This window comes from Rana temporaria, chromosome 2 (assembly GCF_905171775.1).
Source record: "Rana temporaria chromosome 2, aRanTem1.1, whole genome shotgun sequence".
Classification (NCBI taxonomy): domain Eukaryota; kingdom Metazoa; phylum Chordata; class Amphibia; order Anura; family Ranidae; genus Rana; species Rana temporaria.
In genome coordinates this window covers 289,603,649-289,629,799 of record NC_053490.1, presented here as the reverse complement: position 1 = coordinate 289,629,799, position 26,151 = coordinate 289,603,649, and the positions used below count along the sequence as shown (strand labels likewise).

General features: G+C 43.4%; 1 protein-coding gene across 1 annotated transcript in view; it reads left to right on the top strand.

Moving 5' to 3' along the window:
* The window catches only part of MTF1 (metal regulatory transcription factor 1), a 71,048-nt gene extending 45,290 nt beyond the window's left edge, over positions 1 to 25,758 (top strand). The window contains exons 4-10 of the mRNA XM_040337205.1: positions 2,901 to 2,977; positions 3,058 to 3,179; positions 14,026 to 14,103; positions 16,367 to 16,469; positions 19,195 to 19,736; positions 22,567 to 22,630; positions 24,337 to 25,758. Of these exons, the coding sequence (XP_040193139.1) occupies positions 2,901 to 2,977; positions 3,058 to 3,179; positions 14,026 to 14,103; positions 16,367 to 16,469; positions 19,195 to 19,736; positions 22,567 to 22,630; positions 24,337 to 24,716 (1,366 nt within the window). The 3' untranslated portion in view covers positions 24,717 to 25,758. The remainder of the gene's footprint in view (positions 1 to 2,900; positions 2,978 to 3,057; positions 3,180 to 14,025; positions 14,104 to 16,366; positions 16,470 to 19,194; positions 19,737 to 22,566; positions 22,631 to 24,336) is intronic.
* The last annotated feature ends 393 nt before the right edge of the window (positions 25,759 to 26,151 follow it).

The following is a 26,151-nucleotide window of genomic DNA, read 5'->3' as shown; positions in this document are numbered from 1 at the left end:
CGGAAGTGAGAGCTCGTCGGTAATCGTGATGCATCGCCGAATCGAATCGAATCGAATCGTGGACTTGATAATCGTAATCGCATCGAATCGTGAGACGAGTGAAGATGCGCAGCCCTACTAGCAATACACACCAAACTGAGCATGGGCAGGGTGTGCCCATGGCTCTGTTCTATCAGGAGATGGATTGGAGACAGTAAAAGAAGGGGAGGATCAGAGAAGACAGGATCAAACTGCATTTATACACAATGCGCTGGATTAACCCCTTAGGCTCCACAGTGAACGTAACACGCATGCTTTACTACATATACAGACTGATTTTTACTGTTCTTGGGTTCTTTTTCATTTTTGCAGTGGCCTTTATTGCAGGCATTCCTTCATGTAAGAGAAAGACTGGTCTAGAGTGTGGTGTGTAATTATATGTTGTGCCATTGCCGTGTGTATTTTAAAGCTTTCAGCATCTGCAGCTCTCCCCCTGCCACCCCCCCTCCCTTTCCCGACAGCAGGGTGGGGATCTTCTCCCCGCACCCGCTGTCACCATCACTATTTCAAAACTGCGCAGCCCACATGGCCACGTCATTCATTCAGTTTTCGTGGAATCGATGCCTACAAGTACCCTCAGGCAACTGCTGATCAAGGATGCAATGCTGTACAGGCCCCTTAGGAAAATGCATAATTTTTTTTTTTAAACTGCAAAACGATTTACATTCCTAGGTTTGTGTTTGTTTGTTTTTTTCTTAAAGGGGTTGTAAAGGTACAATTTTTTTTTTTTTTCCCTAAATAGCTTCCTTTAGCTTGCAGTTCTGCTTCACTTACCTCATCCTTCTTCGATTTTTTGCTTTTAAATGTCCTTATTTCTTCTGAGAAATGCTCACTTCCTGTTCTTCTGTCTGTAACTCCACACAGTAATGCAAGGCTTTCTCCCTGGTGTGGAGTGTCGTGCTCACCCCCTCCCTTGGACTACGGGAGAGTCAGGACGCTCTCTATGTTGCAGATAGAGAAAAGAGCTGTGTGTTAGTGAGCGTCCTGACTGTCCTGTAGTCCAAGGGAGGGGGCGAGCACGACACTCCACACCAGGGAGAAAGCCTCACATTACTGTGTGTAGTTACAGACAGAAGAACAGGAAGTGAGGATTTCTCAGAAGAAATAAGGACATTTAAAAGCAAAATGGAAGGATGAGGTAAGTGAAGGAGGACTGCACTAAGGTAAAGGAAGCTATTTAAGAAAAAAAAATTGTACCTTTACAACCCCGTTAACCACTTGACCACTGGGCACTTAAACCCCCTTAATAACCAGACCAATTTTCAGCTTTCGGTGCTCTCACATTTTGAATGACAAATACCGTATTTATCGGCGTATACCGTGCCTTTTTTTGACCTTAAACTCAGGGCAAAATCGTGGGTGCGCGATATATACGCCGATACTCGCTTCCCACGCTGTGTTTGAACCACTGCACCGACATACCGAGCGCAGTACACTCGGATATACTCGGGCAGGCTCCGCTCGCGGTCACGTCCTGTGCGTCCTTTACGCGAGAGGAGCCGAGCCTGTCAGAGTATACCCGAGTGTACTGCGCTCGGTATATGTCGGCGGAGTGGTTCAAACACAGCGCAGGAAGCGGGGATTAGACTCGGAGACAGCGCGGGAGCACACCACGGGCACCACGATGGCCGCAGAAGGACGCCGGACCGGACAAGGCCGCCGATGGACGCCCTTGCAAGACACCAAAACTAAGTATAAAACATTTTTTTTTCAGGAATTTCAGGGCTATATTAGGGGTGCGCGCTATACGCCGGAGTGCGTAATAGGGCGATAAATATGGTACTTGGTCATACAACACTGTACCCAAATGAAATTTTTGTCTTTTTTTTTTTTCCACAAATGGAGCTTTCTTTTGGTGGTATTTAATCACTGTTGGGTTTTTTATGTTTTGCGCTATAAAAGAAAAAAGACTGAAAATTCTGTAAAAAAAAAATAAGTTTTATTTGTTTTGGTTATAAAATTTAGAAAATTAGTAATTTTTCTTCATAAATTTTGGCCAAAATGTATACTGCTACATATCTTTGGTAAAAACAAGTACAAATTGGTGTATATTATTTGGTCTTTGTGAAAGTTATAGCGTCCACGAGCTATGGTGCCAATATCTGAATCACACCTGAAGTACTGACGGGGGGGGGGGGGGACGTCAAATTTTGCCTCCCGTAAGAACGATCAAGAGGCGGAACAGCCACTATGATCGTTCTTATGGTGTAGAGAATCGCCGGCTGAAAAAGATGAGATCTGAATGATACCTGAATGATACTATAGGTATCATTCAGATATCCCTGCACAAAGTCAAGGCCGTCATATGACGGCCGACGGGCAGGAAGTGGCTAAAACGCATTTTTTTTTCCCCCAGAGTATTGCGCGGGGGGTATTGCAGGGATAGCAGGATCTGTGACTGCAATAGTCACAGATCCAGCCCACAGTGCTGCCGACACCCGCTCTCTCCTCTCCCACTGTACCGATCGGTACAGAGAGAGGAGGGAGGAACCGGCGTCATCAAATGACGCCGGTTTGTTTACATGTGATCGCTCCGTCATTGGACGGAGTGATCACGTGGTAAACTGTCGCTATCAGCAGCGATTTACCGTGAAACGCCGGGTCCTCTGGACCCGGTGGTCACAGACATTGCCGCGTGCGATTCTGGGAGGACGTCAATGTACGCCCTCCCAGAGTTAACAAACTGCCCTGTAGACGTATTTTGTCTATGGACAGGTCGTTAAGTGGTTAAGGTAGGATGTGGCTCACATTTTTTTGAAACTCTGACATGAACTAGCACTAATATAGGTTGAGTTGTATGTGCATGTTGATATCTTGTGGTACAGTCATTGTATAATGGGTTTTGTCATTCTTCTTATCAGGTGTGATCATGATGGTTGCGGGAAAGCGTTTGCAGCGAGCCATCACCTGAAAACACATGCTAGAAAGCATACTGCTGGTAAGTCAGTGCTACACCCAATTCCTTCACTGTAATACTGTGGGGAAGGCAAATAATGATTGCAGCATTTGTTGTAACAGGGGAAAGACCGTTTCATACCAGTGATGGATGTGAAAAAACTTTCAGCACTCAGTACAGCCTGAAGAGTCACATAAAGGGGCATGATCTTACCAATTTAGAAGATCCATTCCCAAGTCATGAGGTGTGTGAGGTATTTGTTTTCACTTTGACAAGCATTGTTTTATCTAGAAAACATTTGTTATGCATACCATTGTTAACATTCTACGCATATATAACATAGGTATGATTATCTGATTATCTTGTTTTTATATAAAAAAAATTTTTTTTAATATTATGATGTAAAAATGCTGTTTTCCAGATTGCGTTGTCTTGAATGTTAAAACATTATGGTTGGAAGATTGAGAGGGAAGGCAGCAGTAAAAATCTGGCTCATCTGTAAACCTGTTTGCTTGCAATCCATTTTCTAAAGATTTTGACCCACTATTGCCGGGACTTCATTTCCTCATTAACCACTTGCTTACTGGGCACATATACCCCCTTCCTGCCCAGGCAAAATTTCAGCTTCCGGCACTGTCACGATTTGAATTAAAATTGCGCGGTCATGCGACGTGGCTCAAAAACAAAATTGACATCCTTTTTTTCCCCACAAATTGAGCTTTCTTTTGGTGGTATTTGATCACCTCTGCGGTTTTTATTTTTTTGCGCTATAAACAAAAAAAGAGCGTCAATTTTTTGAAAAAAACACAATACGTATAGTGATTGGTTTGCACAAAAGTTCTAGCGGCTACAAAATAGGGGATAGAATTCTGACTTTTTTTTTTTTTTTACTAGTAATGGCGGTTATTTTTGTCAGCGCTGCGATATTACGGCGGGCACTTTTGACAAATTTTTGGGACCATTCACATTTATACAGCGAACAGTGCTATAAATATGCACTGATTACTATATAAATGCGACAGGCAGGGAAGGGGTTAACACTAAGGGGCGAGGAAGGGGTTAAATGTGTTCCCTGGGAGTGATTCTTACTGTGGGGGGAGGGGACTGACTGGGGGAGGTGACCAATCGGTGCCCCTATGTACAAGGGAGCATCGGTCTCCTCTCCCTGACAGGACATGGATCCGCATCCTTGGCTGTGTAACGGGCGATCGCGGGTGCCTGGCAGACATCGCGGCTGCCAAGCACGCACAACGGCCCAGTGGCCGGAGGAGCCAAGGCCTTAAAAAGACAGCCTTCCGAACCTGTAGAGCCACCTTGTGGCCGTCTTTTTACAATGGCCCGAAGAAAACAATTGGTAACAGACTACGCCATGAAGGACTGAAATCCTGCAGCGCCCACAAGGTCCCCCTGCTCAACAGCCCATCTGAAGTTTGCTAATATCTGAATGATTCAGAGGAGAACTGGGTGACAGTGTTGTAGTTAGATGAAACCAAAATCAAGCTCTTTGGCATTAACTCTATTCACTGTGTTTGGAGGAGGTTGGTCATGTTGCCTATGACCCCAAGAATACCATCCCCACCGTTTAAACATGGAGGTGGAAACATGGTGTTTTTCTGCTACCCTTTCTTTGAGACCCCTACTTTCAGAATACAATAGAACAGTGGGAGAGATGCCTGCATCATCAACATGGCTTGTATTGATGCAGGAATTTTATTTTATTTTTTATATTTCAATTAACCAGCTGGTTAATAGCCAGCTTTAGTCTTGTCAGAAATCTTGTGAGCTTATAAATTCCTGGACTGCGCAAGGAGGAATTGTTGGGATGAGAAGGTTGGAGGGGTAAGGAGAGGTTTATGTAGGTTTATATCCATCAGAAATTTGGTAGGCAGGGCTGACACCACATGTTTAGGAATTCGGAGCTATGTGGCGACCCGGTCTCTGAGGGACACCGGGAGACCACAGACGCGCGAGAAGCCAATCTTTGCGGAGAAGGAAGGGTTTTTTTTTTTTTTTTTTTTTTTTTTTTTTTCTTTTTTTTTGCCTGCTGGCCAACGCTCCCCCCCCCTCCCCCCCCCCTGTGATAGCTAACTCTAGGGGTAGGTTATAAAATGTCGAAATTAACATTTACCTCGTATAACGTCAAAGGATTAAATATCCCCGAAAAAAGAATGCGACTATTATCAGAAGTACAGAGAATGAAGTCACAGGTTATCTTTATACAGGAAACCCATTTTAAGAGAGGAAAAACCCCGAAATTGAAAAATCACAGGTTCCCAATAGGATACCATAGCACATCACAAAATTCGAAATCATGTGGGGTATCTATTTTGCTATCTAAACAAGTAGTGTGGAAGGAATCCGAAGTGATTAAAGATGAAGTGGGACGCCTGCTAATAGTGAAAGGCATATTAAACCAACAGAAGACCACATTGGTGAATATTTATCTACCAAACATCGATCAGATAAATTACTTGGAATCATGTCTACAACTGGTCCACCAACATAGGGAGGGCATATTGGTGATTGGGGGAGACCTCAATCTAGCCCTGGATCCTACAAAGGACACTTCGAAAGGTGTCTCTCATCTGTCATATATTAAACTAAGGAAGGCTAAAAAACTCCTACAAGAATTACAACTGATCGATAGTTGGAGGATGACTCATATACAGGAGAGGGATTACACGTTCTATGCAGCTAGACACGGTTCATATACAAGAATCGACTATGTCTTTATACCAAAAAATCTAGTGACATCTTTAGTGGATGCTAATATTGGAACTTTTTCACTCTCAGATCATGCTCCAACAGATTGTACAATAAAATGGGGAGCCGATGATAAGAAGGAGTGGCAGTGGAAAATAAATGATACACTACTGAAAGACAGGATGTACGAAGAGAAAATAAAGGAAAAATTAGATTTTTTTTTTGAAACAAATGATACAGAGGAAACAACCCCTTTCTGTCTGTGGGAAACGCATAAATGTGTAATGAGAGGTAATCTTATTGCAATGGGAGCACATAGGAAAAAGATGCTAAACGAACAGATAGACACACTGTTTAAACGAGTGGGGGAGCTTGAAACTGTACATAAAAAATCCCAGGCCGAAGCAATAGAACAGGAACTGGATGCGACTCGAGAAAAATTGAACCTGCTGCTGATAGATAAGGCTAAAGCCAAACTAACAAGGGGGAGAAGAACATTTTACGAGTTTGGGAATAAACCAGGTAGAACATTAGCAAATGCTCTGAAAGGAGTGCATACAGGTAATCATATAACACAAATTAAGGCCTCTAATGACGAAATGGTTAATACTCCGCAAGAAATCGTAAATTGTTTTAAAGAATACTATGAGAAACTATACCAGTTAGAGGATAAAATGACCGCAGAGAAGGAATATGAGAAATTAAAAAAAGCCAGGGAATATATTAAAGATACTCTGATGCCAAAAATATCGGAAGAGAAAGCAAAGAAAATAGACGAACCAATTACGATAAAGGAATTTTCGGATGCCCTAAGAACATTAAAATTGGGCAAAGCACCAGGCCCTGACGGGTTTAGTCTAACATATTATAGGATGTTCTCGGAGAAACTAGCACATAGATTTATAACAGCTTTCAACTCCCTACGGGAAGGAAAAAAAATACCAAACGAAACATTGCTGGCACATATAGTAGTTATTCCCAAAGAAGGGAAGGACCCCTCTCAATGTGCCAGCTATCGTCCCATATCATTGCTGAACGTGGACCTAAAGGTATTTACAAAAATTTTAGCCCAAAGGATAATAAAATGTATACCAGACCTGATACATCCTGACCAAGTGGGATTTATACCAGGCAGGGAGGGCAGAGAGAATACACAGCGAGTGGTAAACGCAATATATCTAGCCCAAAAAGAAAAAAAGCCAATGATATTAGTTGCCAGTGATGCAGAAAAAGCGTTTGACCGCGTTGAATGGCTGTTTCTAAAAGCAACGCTGCAACATATTGGATTAGGAGAAGGGATGATGAGCTGGTTCACGAATTTATATTCACATCCAAGTGCGAAAGTTAAAATAGAAGGTAAAACATCCGAACCATTCGATATTCGAAACGGGACAAGACAGGGATTCGAAACGGGACAAGACAGGGATGCCCACTATCACCCATAATTTTTGTTTTGACAATGGAGCCTTTCCTAAGGAAAATACGTGCTAATGTAAATATTAGGGGAATAGCAACAAAGGAAGAGGTACAGAAAGTGGCGGCATACGCGGACGATCTAATTTTTTTTATAACATCCCCAGTCATTTCCCTACCTCCCCTAATGGCAGAAATAGGAGAATATGGAAGTCTGTCCAACTTTAAAGTTAACTATGGGAAAACAGAGGCACTAGGAATAGAAGTAAAAGTGGAAATATTGGAGCAGATTAAAACTCATTTTGGCTTTAGGTGGACAGACTCCCATGTAACCTATTTGGGAACAAAGATAACAGGAAACCTGAATAGACTATTCGAAGTTAATCATGTATCAGTGGCCAGGCGAATAAAATCAGACCTAGATAGATGGGACAAAGGAATATTCACATGGTTCGGGCGGACAAATATATTAAAGATGAACGTGCTTCCAAAAATTCTATATTTAATACAAGCCTTGCCAATTAAGATTCCACAAAGTTTTTTAAGAGATCTAAGATCAAGATTCCTGAAATTCATCTGGGCAGGGAAACCAGCTAGGGTAAGTAGAACCATCTTGGCACTACCTAAGGGACAAGGAGGGATTGGATTCCCAGATTTAATAAAATACCAGGAAGCAGCACACCTAACTAAAGTAGTGGAATGGTGCGGACAGAATAAAAAACCCTCGATAAGAATGGAACAAGCGACAGTAGAGGTCCCACTAGAAGGAATGGCATGGATCCCAGACAGCGAAATAACAACAGAGATAAAGAAACATCCAATGATAGGAGCTACCAGACAGATTACTAAAAAGATTTTTGAAAGAACGATGATATCAAAATACCCTAGCCCAATGACACCGGTTTTAGGGACGATGGCTTTTCAAGTAGGACTGATAGACCCAAGGTTTAAGGCCTTGCGACAGAGGGGGATAAGTAGAATTATACATTTCTCAAAAGATAATCGACTGATGACAAGGAGAGAGATCGAAAGAGAAGGTATACCAGAATTAGACTTTCTAAGGCAGCTCCAATTAGAAGCATTCCTTCGAATAAAGGCAGACACCTTCTCAGAAATAAGACCCCCGTCTAAATTCGAACGGATTTGTCTGGATGGGAACATAGTAAGACACTCTCTGTCTTATTTTTATGCAACGTTAATTAAACTAGACAGACCACAAGAATTCACGTTCATACGAGCCTGGGAGAGAGATCTTGGATTAACATTCACCCAAGAACAAAAAGACAGGATATTTCGATTTACCCATAAGGCGTCAGTGGCTAGTAAGTATGAGGAAGGGGGATACAAAATACTGACAAGATGGTACAGAACACCAGCGGTATTACACCGAATATACCCAGAGACTTCAGATATCTGCTGGAGATGTCTTGAAGCGGAAGGGACACTGGTACATATTTGGTGGGAATGCAGGAAAATAAAAGAATTTTGGAAAACGATAATAGAAACAATTAATATAATCACGGGAATTAACTTAACGGATAAACCATCGACAGTTCTATTATTAGACATCCCACTGTCAACGGAAAAATATAAAAACTCGCTGATAAGACATCTTATTATAGCAGCTAGAGCGTGTATCCCTGCCCTGTGGAAACAGGAGACTCCCCCATCGAAAGCACAATGGTTGGCAAAAGTAGCAGAGATACAATTAATGGAAAATCTAACATTGGCATTGAAAGACCAAGATGAGAGATACCAGGCGATATGGGCTCCTTATGTGAGATACAGGGAGGGGTAGGGGGACGGGAGGATGCAAATGGCCAGCAGAAAATTTTTCTTGGTTTTTTTTTTTTTTTTTTTTTTTTTTTTTTTTTTTCTAGGTGGGTGGTAAGGGGAGGGGGGATAACGGGTAATAAAAGATAGAAAGAAAGTGAGGAAATGGAAAGTATTATGATTACAGGATAAAAGTGGGAGGAGGATTTGGAGGCAAATACCCATCTTACTCCCAATTTTTTGATAATATTGAAATGTTATATGCTGTAATGCGTAATTCTTGAAATAAACAAAGAATTGTAAAAAAAAAAAGGAAGTCAGGAGGACACTATTTTTGGCGCATCAACATTTAGTTTTCTGTACTTGCAGCATGTTGTTTAAAGGGATAAAACATGGGAAAATGCATTTATTTACTGTAAAATGTTAAAGTTGGTGAGGTAGTTAACTCCACAGCAATTGTAGGGGCAATGAATGCAGCTTGGTGCTTCACACTGCTTTATCATAAATGCAGCACTAGTCTGTACAGTCCCCTGTAGTAATTGTATGACCAATTTATATTAACAGGCTGTGATTAAAGAAATGCAGAGGCAACAGTGGTACTGTTTACTGTTCTGCTTCTGCAATCTAAGCACTGAAGTGTGATTTCCGTAACTTTTTACAGTTGTGGTGAGAGTGTAAAATGGTTCTAGAAGCTCAAGCTTTTTTTACCTTCATGCATTCTGTGCATGGAGGTAAAAAAACCTTCTTCGTGCAGCATTCCCCCCCCCCCCCCCAAATTTACCTGAGCCAGATCATCCTCCAGTGCTGTGCACAGAAGCGGGCTGTCCGAGGTCTCTTCCTGCCTCATTGGCTGAGACACCAGTGGGAGCCATTGGCTCCTGCCAATCGCAACCAGTGAGCCAATAAGGAGAGAGGGGTGGGGCAGAGCCGCAGCTCTGGGTGTAAATGGACATGCAGAGCAGCAGCTCAGGAGCGAGCCTGCCTGGTTGCCCCAATAGCAAGCTGCTTGCTGTGGGGGCACTCGGCAGGAGGGAGGAACCAGGAGCGCCAGCTGGGGGAACCAAGAAGAGGAACTATCGGGTCTGCTTTATGCAAAACCACTGCACAGAGCAGGCAAGTATAACCGGTTTTAATGTAAAAAAAATACAAAGCTAATATCACTTTAACGTAGTCTAAGTAACTTGGCAGATAGTGACTCGATCGAAAAGACATAATTTCACCCAAAGTGGAACTTCCACTTATATCCTTCCTCCCCCCTCCGGTGTCACATTTTGCCCATTTCGGGGGGGGGGATCCAGGGACTCCTTTTGACAGGTCCCCTTTCCCACTGTCGGGAGATGGGCCACCGCCCAATCTCCTGGAAGTTCGGCCCCCCTCCTCCTTGGCCACCGGGCCAATTAGAAAGCGCAACAGGAAAGCCGAAAGGCTTCACTGTCTGGTTCCCTTACCAGGAATGGTGGTGGCAGCACCCGGGAGTAGACTTGAAGATCGGCTGGGGTGCCGGCATCACAAGCTCCCTGGACAGGTAAGTGCCCTAATATCAGTCAGCTTCTACAGCAGGGGTCCTCAAACTTTTTAAACAGGGGGCCAGTTCACGGTCCCTAAAACTGTTGGGGGGCCGGACTATAGTTTAAAAAAAATATGAACCTATGCACACATCTTATTTGAAGTACAAAAAAAACAGGAAAAAACAATACAATATTTAAAATAAAGAACAATTTTAATCAACATAAACTTATTAGTATTTTACAGACTCCCTTCATTACGAAACCCCAGCCCCCGCCCCCCCATCACCGATTCCTCTCCATTACAGATCACCCCCATCAAAAATTCCCCCGTATTAGGTCCCCCCAACACAAACTTCTCTCCATTACAAAGCCCCCAATAACAGACCCCCCATCACACAGACCCCCAACACAAAGGGAGGGGAGAGGATAGGACAGAGAAGGAGCAGTCAGGTGGAGGGTAGGACAGAGTGGGAGCAGCCAGATGAAGGGGAGGACAGGGTGGATGCAGCCAGGTGGAGGGGAGGACAGGGTGGATGCAGCCAGGTGGAGGGTAGAACAGGGTTGGAGCAGCCAGGTGGAGGGTAGAACAGGGTTGGAGCAGCCAGGTGGAGGGTAGAACAGAGTTGGAGCAGCCAGGTGGAGGGTAGAACAGGGTTGGAGCAGCCAGGTGGAGGGTAGAACAGAGTTGGAGCAGCCAGGTGGAGTGGAGGACAGGGTGGATGCAGTCAGGTGGAGGGTAGAACAGGGTTGGAGCAGCCAGGTGGAGGGTAGAACAGAGTTGGAGCAGCCAGGTGGAGGGTAGAACAGGGTTGGAGCAGCCAGGTGGAGGGTAGAACAGGGTTGGAGCAGCCAGGTGGAGTGGAGGACAGGGGGGATGCAGTCAGGTGGAGGGTAGAACAGGGTTGGAGCAGCCAGGTGGAGTTTAGAACAGGGTTGGAGCAGCCAGGTGGAGGGTAGAACAGGGTTGGAGCAGCCAGGTGGAGGGTAGAACAGGGTTGGAGCAGCCAGGTGGAGTGGAGGACAGGGTGGATGCAGTCAGGTGGAGGGTAGAACAGGGTTGGAGCAGCCAGATGGAGGGTAGAACAGGGTTGGAGCAGCCAGGTGGAGGGTAGAACAGAGTTGGAGCAGCCAGGTGGAGGGTAGAACAGGGTTGGAGCAGCCAGGTGGAGGGTAGAACAGGGTTGGAGCAGCCAGGTGGAGTGGAGGACAGGGTGGATGCAGTCAGGTGGAGGGTAGAACAGGGTTGGAGCAGCCAGGTGGAGGGTAGAACAGGGTTGGAGCAGCCAGGTGGAGTGGAGGACAGGGCGGATGCAGTCAGGTGGAGGGTAGAACAGGTTTGGAGCAGCCAGGTGGAGGGTAGAACAGGGTTGGAGCAGCCAGGTGGAGTGGAGGACAGGGTGAATGCAGTCAGGTGGAGGGTAGAACAGGGTTGGAGCAGCCAGGTGGAGTGGAGGACAGGGTGGATGCAGTCAGGTGGAGGGTAGAACAGGGTTGGAGCAGCCAGGTGGAGGGTAGAACAGGGTTGGAGCAGCCAGGTGGAGTGGAGGACAGGGGGGATGCAGTCAGGTGGAGGGTAGAACAGGTTTGGAGCAGCCAGATGGAGGGTAGAACAGGGTTGGAGCAGCCAGGTGGAGTGGAGGACAGGGTGGATGCAGTCAGGTGGAGGGTAGAACAGGGTTGGAGCAGCCAGGTGGAGTGGAGGACAGGGTGGATGCAGTCAGGTGGAGGGTAGAACAGGGTTGGAGCAGCCAGATAGATGGGAGGTAAGTTCTTACCTTGGAGGGTAATAAAAGAATCATGGCATTCCTTCTCCTCTCTTCCTTTTCCCCCTTCCACTCGGCATGTTGGGGGCTGAACTCCTCTCAGGGAATCATCATGGGGCCTGCTGGTATCAAGGACTACAATTCCCATAATGCACTAGTTTCCCAGCTATTGGCTCTGAATGTAGCCAATAGAAGCAGGCATTGTCAGGTGAATTCTCTGCTCAAAGAGAGGGAGGGGTGGAATTCCCCCGCAGCTGCGGCTCTGCCTGTGTCCCTCCTCAGAGCCTGTCAGTTTCGTCGCCACTGCCCTGTCACTAGTTTCAGTCCACGGGCCGGGTAAATCACACTGGCGGGCCGGATACGGCCCGCGGGCCGTAGTTTGAGGACCCCTGTTCTACAGTATTTGTAGCTGCTGACTTTAAAAAAAAATTCACCCGGTCTGGACCTCATCTTTAATAAAAGGAGGGGGGGACTTGTGCAGATCATGACAGATGAACAATTAATAGATCGAAAAATAGCTCCAGCGGAATACAGTACATGTGGGACCAACTATACAAGGAATCCCCTAGGTATGGTGAGGTAGGGACAACCTTATTAAAGGCAAACGGACAATGCATGTGTAATTGTTTACCATAACCAAAATAATTTCATTCATTGTTCATTTCTGTCTCTTGGCATAGAAAAAAATTCCTCCTTTGCAGTAGTGCTTCCCTCACACTGCAAGGGTTAAATGCTTGTTTAGATCTAGGATACCTGAAAAAGCTTACTTAGTTTTACTTATTCAGTTCTGTCAGCTGCCACTCTCCTCTACTCTCCTACACTCAAGCAGTGGACTGTCCCTCTTGTGTGCTCACATGCAGTGCAAGGTGATGGGCTCTACCCTGTACTTGATGACATCAGAGGACCTGCAACTGCCAGAGCATAGGGAAGATGAGGCTGTGGGGACCAGTTTAGTGGCACAGAGGGAGCCTGCAGGAGCAAAGGATTGGCTAAGTGAGCATTTAACCCTTGCTGTATGTGTGTGGTGGCTGCACCACTGCAAGGGAGAATTTTTGTTTTCCACACAGTTCAGCTTCAAAGTGGAGTTCCACCGAAAAGTGGAATTTTTGGTTATTCGTCTCCGACTCCTCCCCCCCCTCCTCCTCAGGTGCCACATTTGGCACCTTTCGGGGGGGACTGGGACCTGTTTTTGACAGGTACCCTGTTCCCTCTTTCGTCAGACATCGCCGTGGCAAAGTATGTCAGAAGTCCACCAGTCCCCTCCTCCTTTCTCCGCTGCCGGACCAATTGGAATGCGACTCGTACATGCGCAGTAGGGAACCGGGCGTGAAGCCAAAAAACTTCACTGCCGTGTTCCCTTACTGGCAATGGTGGCAGCTACACCTGACAGCCGATACGGAGATCGGCTGCGGTGCCAACATCGTGGGCTCCCTGGATAGGTAAGTGTCCATATATTAAAGGTCAGAAGCTGCAGTATTTGTAGCTGTTGACTTAATTTTTCGTGGGGTTGGCAGATCTCCGCTTTAAAGCAAACCCGCTATTATTATGGGGCCGGTGTGGGGTGTCAGTAGATTATGTCATCTGTTTCAGTCTGTTTCTCATTAATGTAGTTCTGAGCTTTCGTACCTTTTCATGTTTACAAAGCTGAAGCCACCTGATGAGAGGTTGAGCAGTGCTTTGTTGGAAGTCTGCCTAGTGCCTACATTTAGAGAGATAGGAAATATCAGTGGGAAAACCTTTTATTCTTCATCAGCCTACAGGTGAAGAGATCCCCTGTTTTATACCTAAAAGAACTCGAGTGAAGAACTATTATGGTTATACCTTAAGCTTCCCAAAATTTCTTGTGCTGAAATGGGACATAAAACCATGTAAAGCAAAGGTCACGATCATTCACAGACTATTATGTGTTTTTTTTTTTTCTTTCCCCCAGGACACAAAGGATTGGCTCTGTCTAAGTGATTTAAGTACTTTATCAACTGAATCTGAACTGCAAGAAAATGCTAATGCAGTAAGTATCTGTGAGTGAATCTTATGCTGCGTGCAGCATTCTCTCCAGGCAAAGCAGAGAAGTGCATGCTTTGAAGGATATTAATCATTACCCCAGCAGCACACTGAAAACATCAGCCCAGGTTTGGCTTGCGGTTTTCAGTGCATTAGTGTGAAATAGGCCTAAGAGACTCGTACATCAAATGCAGTCTCTTACAGTCAATGCTGTAACCACAGTATTATTTAAAAGATAACTGTTGTTTTTCTTCTTTTATCTAATCTGATAACTGCCCCTTTCAAATGGGTGTCGTTTGGTCTGAGGAGCAGGGGATTCATGAACGGATCGCCTGTTGAATTGGAGCAGAAGGGGACAGATGTTCCTTTTGGGACATTCATGTCCGGTTTTTATCTGCATTTACAAATCTGAGCTTTCTGAACCCATGAAGGGCTGGATCAAAACAGATTTGTATCTGTTTATACGAGACAATGTAAGATTAAAGTTGTTTAGGTCCACTAAAAAGTAAAAGCGTACAACATTTTTACATTTTTTTTTTTTTTTCGGGACCTGGATGGGCTTGGAAATAATTAGATAACATGCACCAGTATGTTTACATCAGGCTGCCCATAGAGAAGCATGGGACTTTCCATCATGTCCACATAAAAAGCTGAATCATTTATGGGATAATATAAAATATGAAAAAAAAAATTGACATTGATGTTTTCTTTAACCCCCCCCCATAAGGGCTCAGTACAAAAATAGTTTCACTGAACAGCTATTACAGATACCTACCTCTGAAAGTCCTGAAATAGTTAAAGTCTAACTCCAGCCAAAGTTTTTGTTACTTTTTGGTAGAGTGGAGAAGAGTTAACACTTCTTTCAAGTTATTAATTTTGTCTGTAATCCCTTTGGTAAGATTTGCGCCACTTTCTGGCCTTGTGACACCCATATAAGAAACTGAGGGTGTGATTAACTGGACCGGAAAACGCAGACTACAATGGTGAGAAGTTTTAGGCCAAAATGCGTTTCTCTCTGTGTCATCGTTGGGCCCGGTTCATACTGCCGCAACTTCAAAGTCAACATCCCAGCATGACTTTGGCACGACTTGCATACAACTTCTTTAACAGAAGTCAATGGAAGTTGTCCCGAAGTCGGACCAGTACAAGAACCTTTTTCTAAGTCGGAGCGAGACAAATCGCTCCTTTTAGAACGGTTCCATTGCACTTAATGGGGTGCTTGTGATGCGACATGTGCTCTCAAAGTTGGAGCACATATCGCACCAGTGTGAATCGGGCCTTAGAGAGATTTCCTCTCCCCTTCTGGAAAAGGGATACACCTCCCTTGTGTCTTTAACGGGAGTCTTATGTCTTTAACGGGAGTCTTATGTCTTTAACGGGAGTCTTATGTCTTTAACGGGAGTCTTATGTCTTTGTATGTCTTAGACTGCTAGGCCACATGCTGGCAAATTTAAATCTGAGAGACTCAGAGAAGCAGGTTACTAAAATTCGCAGGATTTTGTAGAGTATGGGGGTCTGAAGAAAGGCAAAGCCCCTGGAAGTAGGACGTGCGCAGTAAGATCAACTTCCAGGACCTGCAATCCAGGACATTAAATGACAAACTGTAAGATAAGGGCTATGGACGAGTATGAAAAATATTTAGAATAGTGATTATCGATCTGCACGCCCTACTCTATCCATTCTTCTTAGCTGCTGTATCAATATCTTGGTTAAATAAAACTGTGCACAAAACCCGTATACAGCACTTCTCTCCGCTAAAAAGTTGATACAGTGTATAAGCATTTACATTGTATCATCTTCAGTTACAGTATGCCATGGTTACACAGCTTTTTGTTTGTGAATATGTATTGGGGGAATTTAGAATTTTTATTTATTTTTTCTAGATATGCATTTAAAGAGAGCAACCAATCTTGCATGTTTGGCGATAGGCACTAAAAGATGGTCAGACATGTAGTCTCACTCACCCACCCTCATATATCTTTCCAGTAGAAAGCTTTCCCGAACATGAAAGGTTGTATAATGCCATATGATGCCATTGTTTTGTTTAGGCCTATGGAGAGATGTGGGGGGTGGTGATCTGTAAACGTTTCCGCAACTGACTTCCACAGCCAGGGACTAGGGAATGGCAATTTTGTATTCATGACAAGAAAGGTATTTTAACTCCAAATATAACATAACTTGATAATGATGCCATGTTGCCCTACTGAGTCATTGAAAGGTGATATTTTAATGATCACTCCACATTTAAGTTCTCTTTTGTCTTGTTTTAGAGTCCTGGGCAAGTTCTGGGCACTTTGTTAAATCAAAATATATTTGAATCCATGTTCCAGAGTCCAGAAAATACAGAAGACAATGATATTGGTCAGCAGTCAGGTATAACAAATTTTACATGCTATATGATGGAATTGTACAATAAAAAGTCCTGTGTTTGTGTGTCACTTGTCACCAGGTGTTCTGTAGTCCATCAGGGAGAACTCATGATTTTCAAAGATAAAAAAGGGGTCAAATGTTTATTTTTTGTAGAAGTAATGGATGTTTTCCTGATTGTATAGTACAGGGCACAGGCTTCTTTAAATCGTTACCACTGGGTTATTTGCAGCTACCTTGAGGCGATTGGACATGGGCAAAAAAAAAAAAGGTTGCTACTAATGTGCTGAGTATAAAAAGCGGAAGTCCTTTAAACATTCATTCCCATAGTGCTGGTTACTATTGAGGATAAGAATTGCCACCTTCCGCGCTTTAAGTGGCACAGTTTTTACAGTCCAGGATGTCACTAAATATCACTTTGATGCCATTTTTGGTATTCTTCTGGAGGATGACTGTGGTGGCCCTGTTGCCCTGGCTGCTGCTTCTTGATTGTGATGATGTATTATGTCCTTCTGAGGCATCTGCACACCCACTACAGAAATCTCTCCAAAACTCAAGAAGACTATTGCTAAGCTGAGGGGGAATGTATGCCCCAAGGTCAGTAAAAGTATGGGGTCAGTAAAATTCCCTGCAGTACCCAAGACCTTCCTGGTTCACTTACCGTTTTGAGTTTATACTATATGTAGACTGGTATAGAAGTTTTGTCTAATAATATACCATTGAGGAGAAAAAATAACAAACATATACTTACCTGCTCTGTGCAGTGGTTTTCCACAGAGCAGCCCCAATCCTCCACTTCTGAGATCCCCGGCCAGCACTTCTGTCTCCTCCTGATTTCAGAGTGTCCTCGTAGGAAGCTGCTTGCTATGGGGACACCCGTACGGGCACAATCCTTATCTGCACTGTGTGTTTGGCCCTGCCCCCGCTCCCTCCTTACTGGCTATGATTGACCACATCTAAGTCCTGTTAGAAGAAAGAGAAAAGCGGCACTGCTGCTCTCAGAGCACTGGTTTGGGCTTGGGATCAGTTAGGTATACAGGGGAGGCTGGGGGATAATGCCTTTTTAGAATTACTTTAAATCGCTTTCTTCCCCTGCCCAGGAATACATGTCTCATGAAGCATTGCTCCTCACACTTTCACATGTTCTCAGGCACTTATTGATATGTATGGACGGTGTACTGAGCTTTATGTGTGTGTTGCACTGTGTATGGACGGTGTACTGGGCTGTATGTGTGTTGCACTGTGTATACTGACATGTATGGATGGTGTGTTGCACTGTGTGTATGGACATGTATGGACAGTGTACTGGGCTGTATGTGTGTTGCACTGTGTATACGGACATGTATGGACAGCTCAGTACATTGTTCACTGATATGTAAGCAAATAATGCATCCTGTATGAAGGCCAATCAATTGGCTGACCAACTAATAGATAATAAAATATACACTGCATATTATTTGTTTCCAAAACACCCATTTAACAGGTTCCAAACTCTTGGCACTTGAAAAGCAATCAACTGCAAAGTCCTTTCATACCAAACATACCTTCTGCTCCACGGGTGCCTAATTCTATTCGCTAAATCCCGTTCTAAGGATGTCCTTTCTGTTTAAAACTGCTGAGTTACCTTATGAATACATTGCAGATTGCTATATACCAGGGGTGTCCAAACTTTTTTCAAAGAGGGCCAGATTTCATAAAGTGAACATGCGTGAGGGCCAACCATTTTACCTGACTTTCTTTGAACCATTAAAATGAAATGCAAATTAAATATTTTATGCAAAGTTTATTTCAAATGGCATACTTTTTCATTTTGTAACATGATGAGCTTGGGTGTTTTATGTCCTTTTTTTAAATAATATTCTTTCCTTCTGCAGCCAGCCAGCGCCTTTCACTAAAGATGAGCTTGGGTCTTTTTATATACTTTTTTGTATTTTTGCAGCGAAGTCTCCTTCAGCCATTTAGCCCTAACACTGACTGGAAGGAAGGTCACAAGTAGATGTTCCCGAGCCCGCAATCTCTGCTTCTGCGTGCCGAGCTCTGCTCTCATTTTTTGGGATGAGTGGGGCATGTATTTACATATACATTCTAATGTGCCCCCCCCCCCCCAAGTATATCCGGTTGTTATTTATTTTTTGGATACATCTTCAGCATGACAAATCCCGAGCACCGCTCTCATTGTTAGGATGTGTAGCAGGGCGTGTAGCTGGGCGTGTTCACAAGTCTTATTTGCCAGAGCCGCTATGAAGCTGACAATGTGCAAAGCCAATCACAGGCACTGTGACATTTCCAGATCTCTGCATTTTGGTGCTGCGCAATTTAAAAAAATAATGCCTTTTGTGTGTTTTCACATGCATAGATTAGCGCAATTAAGAAATTAAACATGTGGGAATGCGCAAACAAGTGTGTGTGTGTGATGCACCTCCTGGCTTGGTTATCGGGGCCACCTGACAAGATGTGAGTTTTTTGCTTGTGGCAATGTCGGTACAACAGGAACTGTGAGGAAATGCTGCCTTTATATCTGCACGCTGTCCCGGTGTAGTCCTCATAGGACTATTTTTCACACTGGTGCAAAAATTTATTGGGCTAAGAGCAATATAATATATACTGATTATCTTATAACTGTTTTGTGCATTCATAGCTGTAATGGCTCAACATAATTGTTGTATTTTTTATATGAACAATATTGATGGTAGTATTACATTATACTATTTTGTGTACCTCTCTACCTCAGAAGTGCTATTAAAAACCTGGACTTCAGACTCGCAGGCTTTAGACCCAGGAGAGAGCAGTGCTACTGAAGCTCCACCATCTCTGGTCGCCCCTCTTGTGAATCCTCCAGCTGCGTCAGAGGATCCTTTATCTACTACTCCTGGCACATCTTCCATGTCTTTGCCACACGGAACCATTGGATGTGGGACTCCATCAACCAGCTCTGTGTCTTGTACAGTTACGCAGCCCCTAAAAGTGCCTATCCAGAACGGGGGCCAAATTTCCACCCAGGACAACTTCATAACCCAACAGACCTCACAATCTTTAGTGGAAAGCTTGACTGTGGTTGCTGGCCCTACTTTGCCTGTAGGAACCTCTTCAGATACTGTTTTACCAACACTGGTGCAGGCTGCAGTTTCCAATGCCAGCAATGTGTTGAGCAGCAACCCTGCAATAACCATTACACAGACTCCTAGTACAGGCTTGCTGCAACCTAGTTTAGTTATGAATGAGCAAAATCTGCAGTGGCTTTTAAACGGGACCACAACTAATTCTGATCAGTCTGTAAGTATTAAAGAGCTTTCTTTCTTCTAGCCTGTCACTAACTTAAAGGATTATAGATGAATGCTAATCAAGAATTTGAATTTCTTACTTGCAATGTTGTTTCTTTCCATAAATTGTAAGTAAATAATGTGGCTGCCTCCTTGCATGTCCCTTCCATAGCCATCATCGTTCCTTGCACATTTTTTATTATACAGGATTTATATAGCGCCAACAGTTTGCGCATCGCTTTACAGCGTTGGGGCAAACAGTACATCTACAATACAATTGATTACAGGAGGAGTCAGGGGACCCTGCTCATTAGAGGCTTACGATCTAAGAGGGCGGTTTAAGTAATAAAAAGGTAATAACTGGAGTGGATGAGCTGATGGAGAAAATAAAAGTACCGTTAGGTGGAAGCAGGATAGGCTTCTCTGAAGAGAGATTTTCAAGGATCGCTTAAAAAGTGGATAGAGTAGGAGATGATAGGACAGATTGGGGTAGAGGATCTTGAAGGATGGGAGAGGCATGGTTAAAAACTACATTGGCGGCAGTCTCATGACTCAAGTTATTTGATGTTTTTCTGTTTTAATCATATCTGTGAAAAAGTTAATTAAGACTAGGTTTACACCTATGTGCTTTTTTGTGCATTTGCAGAAATGAACTACATTAGTTCCTATTGATCATTTTCACATATATGCAGTTTCCACCTGTGCGTTTTTTGGAGAGGTGCAGGGACTTTCTTTACACACAGCACTGCCCTTTTTTGACACATGTACATGTGTTTTTGATGCATTTTTCCACATGACAACAGACACCACCTCCTAGCAACATTAACCCAAAAACGCAAGACTCCAAGCGCATGAAAAACACGATAAAAACACTCAAGGAAAAAATACACTGAAAAATGGGCATTAAAAATGCGTCAGCCACATATGTATAGGTATGAACCTAGCCTAAGTGGTGGCAAATTTTGAGCCATTCAACCTTTTGGGGTCCACAGTAAAGGGTGGCAGTTGGGCAAGTTGTAAAATATTCTGTTCTTTTTTTTTTTAAATGGGGGGTGGTATTATACTGCATATTTAATTCCATTAAATATTTTAGACTATATACTAAAATCATTAAAATAAAATGTATTGGAACTATTGTCGTAGATGGCTGATTATCATATACAGTATCGTATTGGCATGGGGAATGGATTCATGTAGTACTGGTAGAGTGGAGTCATAAACCTATTACCCAGTGCTGGGTAGGGATGGAGTGATGTCACCCAGGGTATGCTCTGTTATAACCTATTACCCTGTATTGGGTGGGGTTGGAGTGGTGTCACCCAGGGTATGCTCTGTTATAACCTATTACCCTGTACTGGGTGGGGTTGGAGTGGTGTCACCCAGGGTATGCTCTGTTATAACCTATTACCTTGTACTGGGTGGGGTTGGAGTGGTGTTACCCAGGGTATGCTCAGTTATAACCTATTACCCTGTACTGGGTGGGGTTGGAGTGGTGTCACCCAGGGTATGCTCTGTTATAACCTATTACCTTGTACTGGGTGGGGTTGGAGTGGTGTTACCCAGGGTATGCTCTGTTATAACCTATTACCCTGTACTGGGTGGGGTTGGAGTGGTGTCACCCAGGATATGCTCTGTTATAACCTATTACCCTGTACTGGGTGGGGTTGGAGTGGTGTCACCCAGGGTATGCTCTGTTATAACCTATTACCTTGTACTGGGTGGGGTTGGAGTGGTGTTACCCAGGGTATGCTCTGTTATAACCTATTACCCTGTACTGGGTGGGGTTGGAGTGGTGTCACCCAGGGTATGCTCTGTTATAACCTATTACCTTGTACTGGGTGGGGTTGGAGTGGTGTTACCCAGGGTATGCTCTGTTATAACCTATTACCCTGTACTGGGTGGGGTTGGAGTGGTGTCACCCAGGGTATGCTCTGTTATAACCTATTACCTTGTACTGGGTGGGGTTGGAGTGGTGTCACCCAGGGTATGCTCTGTTATAACCTATTACCCTGTACTGGGTGGGGTTGGAGTGGTGTCATCCAGTTTATGCTCTGTTGGTTTAGGTGTGCAAAGCCCAGCCTGTAACCCATTTCCCAGGCTTGTTTTCGTGCAACTGAAGATTTGTGCCTCAGAATGATTTATGTAATGTGTGGTGATTGCATTGCTTGCATGCCCTGCAGTTAAACTCCTTTCTGCAGCCTGATCAGATACTTGAAACTGCTTTTATTTTTTTACTAGCAGTCTATATAAACGCCTTTAATAAATTCCCCTCCCCTGACTGCAACCTACTCAATTAATTACATTTTATCCCTGGTCCAGCTGTCCTCACTATCCCTACCTAGTGACGTACAGCCTTTCTTTTAGGGCCAGTTCACACCAGGTGCAGTTCCATTCGCTTTTTTTCTGCACTAAAAATGCATGCACAGTGTATTCCAAACTGACCGGAAACTGACTGCATGGTGTGAACTAGAGCCATTGGAATACATGGAAAACACTGTGCATGCATTTTGTACAGAAGTAAAGCGAACGGAACTGCACCTGGTGTGATCTTGCACTTAAACAGCTTCACTTCTTGGTGTGCATGAGCACTGCAGCCACACTAGTGTCAATGGTTTCCAGCTATCCTGCAAAATGCAGCTCACCAAGATTGAACTGACTATTGCACTTTTTCAAACTAAGGAGAGATGCTGGCAGACATGTTTTTGGAAGGCAGACACTAGAAATAAACTTACTCTTTAAACAATTACCAAGGTAAATCACCTGTCTGAAAATATACTTGAATTCCGTCTTTGTATAGATTGTCTGCCTTTTTTAAATGAAGATTTATTTATTCTCATTTACAGCAACAAAACCCAAAGGTGGAGAAGATGTTCTTCACTACTACGGTCCCATTAACAGGCACAGGGGGTACGTTGATTTTTTTTTCTGTTTTAGATGTTGCATTACTTTAGTTTTGCATTTTACTCTGTGTTGCTAAGAATACATGGTATATTCTTTTTACTAAATTGAATTGTAACAGTATCTACTTGTAGCTGAATATATTGTGTCTGCGACTTTGGATGATTGCAGTCCACTCTAGTGTATGTAGACCATCTAGTGCAGGGGTGCTCAACCCATGGCCTGAGCCCCTGTGATGCGGCCTGCAACCTCAAACCAGGGAAGAGCATGCCCGTGCTCTGGGATGGTGGAGCAGCAAGCCCAGATCGCGATCAACGGGTTGCCAACTTGCCATTCCAGATCATCAGAGTGCATAGATCAAGTGTTGCCAGTGACGGAAGCAGGTGGTCAGAGGGAGCAGGAGCTGCAGAAGACAATGCTTCCTTTGTAGTGCCAGCTCCTGTCCAAGGCATAGTGATACCAAGTGCACTTGGCCTGAGACCTTTCTCCCAGCCTGGAAATTGATGCCAGCATAAGCTGAAAGAGGAATAAGCCAATGTATTTGACATCACATACACTGCACTTTTTCAATGGGCATATTGGTACTTATAAAAAGGGGTAATTGGGCTGCTTTTACACTGATCCACCGGTGCAGCACAGTGCATCTATGGCTTTTTCTGTGGAGTAGCTGCACTGAGGCTTATTACATCCTGTTGGTTTGGTGTGCTTTCTGAAAGCGTACCAAAACTTCTGCTGTGCGGGTAAACTGCAGCTCATCAGTGTGAAACCAGCCCTATAGGGGGCTCAGGACAGTAAGGGGTCATTTTACATTTTGGGATTTGAGGCGGTAAAGTCCCATAGTTCCTTGTGTCCCACGACCGGTTCCAAAATCGCTTCAAAAGGCTGAGCGCTCCTGATCTAGTGTAAAAGGATATAACAAGCACTAACTAATGTGCATAACAATGAATAGGTTTTAAAAAACGTTTAGATGGATACAGGACATTATTCAGTTATAAGTTATTATGCATTGTGTAGGATATATTCTCCATTGAACTGGTCATGTATCACTGCAAGGGAAATCAATAAGCCAATATAACAGGCACTAGGCAGGTGACACAACTGTCAGCTGCAGATCAATTTTCATGATAATAACATGCAGAAGACTGCAGAAGAGGTAAGGGACCACTCTGTGCAATATCATTGCACAGAGCAGGTTGGCATAACATTTTTTTTATTTTTTTTTAAGACAAATGTATTTACCTTTTTAGTATCTCTGTTAGGTTTGTTAAAGTTCTCATAGGGCAGTGATGGCGAACCTTGGCACCCCAGATGTTTTGGAACTATATTTCCCATGATGCTAATACACTTTGCAGTGTACTGGAGCATCATGGGAAATGTAGTTCCAAAACATCTGGGGTGTCAAGGTTCGCCATCACTGTCATAGGGTGACTGACTTTATTGATCAGGAACTCCATGACAATTTTTGCAGTTACCACTACAATGTTTTAAAATTATCAGAAGTTTGTATTTAGTCTTGCTCACTTTTGATGATTTAGGTTACTGATATTATTGTTTGGGTATTGATTTGTTCTAATATTAAAACCTAAAATATTTGTCTTTTTATTACATATTAATTGTGTTCTCAATGGGTTATTCCATGCAATTGTTAGAAAAATAAGGTTACTTGATGGATATGTCCACCATTTTAATTACATTATTTGTGTTTGTATTTCCAGGCAATGCTGTACAGCAGATTGGTTTGAGCCTGCCTGTCATCATTATAAAACAAGAGGAGTCTTGCCAGTGTCAGTGTGCCTGTAGAGATTCTGTAAAAGAGACTTCTGCCAAGGCCAAAAGAGGTTCACCTTCAGAAATTGACCCTGTCCCCAAACCAAAGACTGCCCCACCCCCTCCTGACATTGTAGCCACTCCCTCATCACCCTGCGAAGGCAACAGTGGACACTTGCACCCCACGGACTTACAACCTTGGACACCATCATCTTTAGACATCTCGGACTTCTTATCCCTTCAGAGCCCAGAAAACTCCTCCAATCTTGTTTCTGGGGACGCCTTACTGCAAGGAGACGATATCAGCCTTAGTGGGTTTTCTAAGTAGATATCGGTCAGTCTTGGGATATTTTCCTAAACCTCTTCATGCCAAGGGGCATTAATCATTCATCTCTGGTCACCCTCACCAATAGCGCAACCCGGAGCCCAGCATACCATTCTTTTTAATAATTAGTAGATCAGCCTTTTTTTTATTTTTATTTTTTTTACATGGGCAAAACCCACCCAGTGGAAGGAGAGGATATATATGTTTTCCTTCCAGCACTGACGAGGGTTTACTGAGCTAATAGATTCGTTATCCTATAGTTTGATTGCACTATAAGTCACTTTGTTTGGAAGCCTGGAATTGTAGCAGGGAAATATATAAATATATATATATGTATCTTAAAAGAGAAGCCACTGGACACTGTTTTATCCTCTGTGATATTCAGAGGCGCTGTTACAGTACATTGAAAGATGGGACAAAGAGATCATATCTATTTTATTGGTTTTATGTACACACTTTAGGTAAGATGGTCTAAAGCAATCATTTGTATTCTCTTATTTCTACTTAATGTTCTGTTCCTACTGCGCCATCTTTGACAAATAATTCAAATTAACACCTAATTAAAAGATGTTATACATCTTACATAAGTGTTTTATTTTCACATGTTTAGGCAGTAGTGACTAGGATAGTAAACAGCTCAGTTGCAGCGTGACTGAAACATAAGAGAGATAATTAAGGGCCCAAATTTTATGACAAGTCCTGACCCCCCACCCCACCCTCTGGGTAACAATTTATATCCCATCCACACCTGCCTATAGTACAGCATTCTGCTTCTGTGCTGTAAGGTACATTTAGTCATTGTGTGATGCTGGGCCACAACTAGTGTTGACTTGTGACAACTTGGCTGCTAGTACATGCTAAAGGGATGTTCCATATGACCTTTTTAATAAACACATACTAAAAGACTAGAATTAAAATCCTTGACCTTATCAAGTAGTCTTTTTGTGTTAAATTATTTGAATATCATGCAAAAAATAACTCCCTTTTTTAAAAGGAGCACTGTACCCCTGAACAAATAAATTAAAAGTATTTTTTGAAAAAGTTACTAATCACATTTATATTGTATGTCGATGTGGCCATACCTTAAAGCGGATCTTCACTGCATCTAAGCACCACAAACCAAAACACAAGTTAATTCATTTTAATATTCAAAGCAAACTCCCCCATCCATCCATGTCTCTATGATTTATATTTGTTGAGAAATCACATTGAAAAACACCCCCTAGCATTTCTGCCTGTTGCCATCTTAAGTGCAGATGACATGTACCATTTCCTTCCTGGAATCCCATCTGCTCAAGCATGCGTGCAGGAGAGTATGCTTGGCTGGGAAAACATCTCCTCCCCTTCTAGAGACTTCTAGGATGTATGACTTAATTTGCCTAGGCAAGAAACCAGGAAGTAACTGAAGAAATGTAAAAAAGTTTAAGGGCCAGTTCAC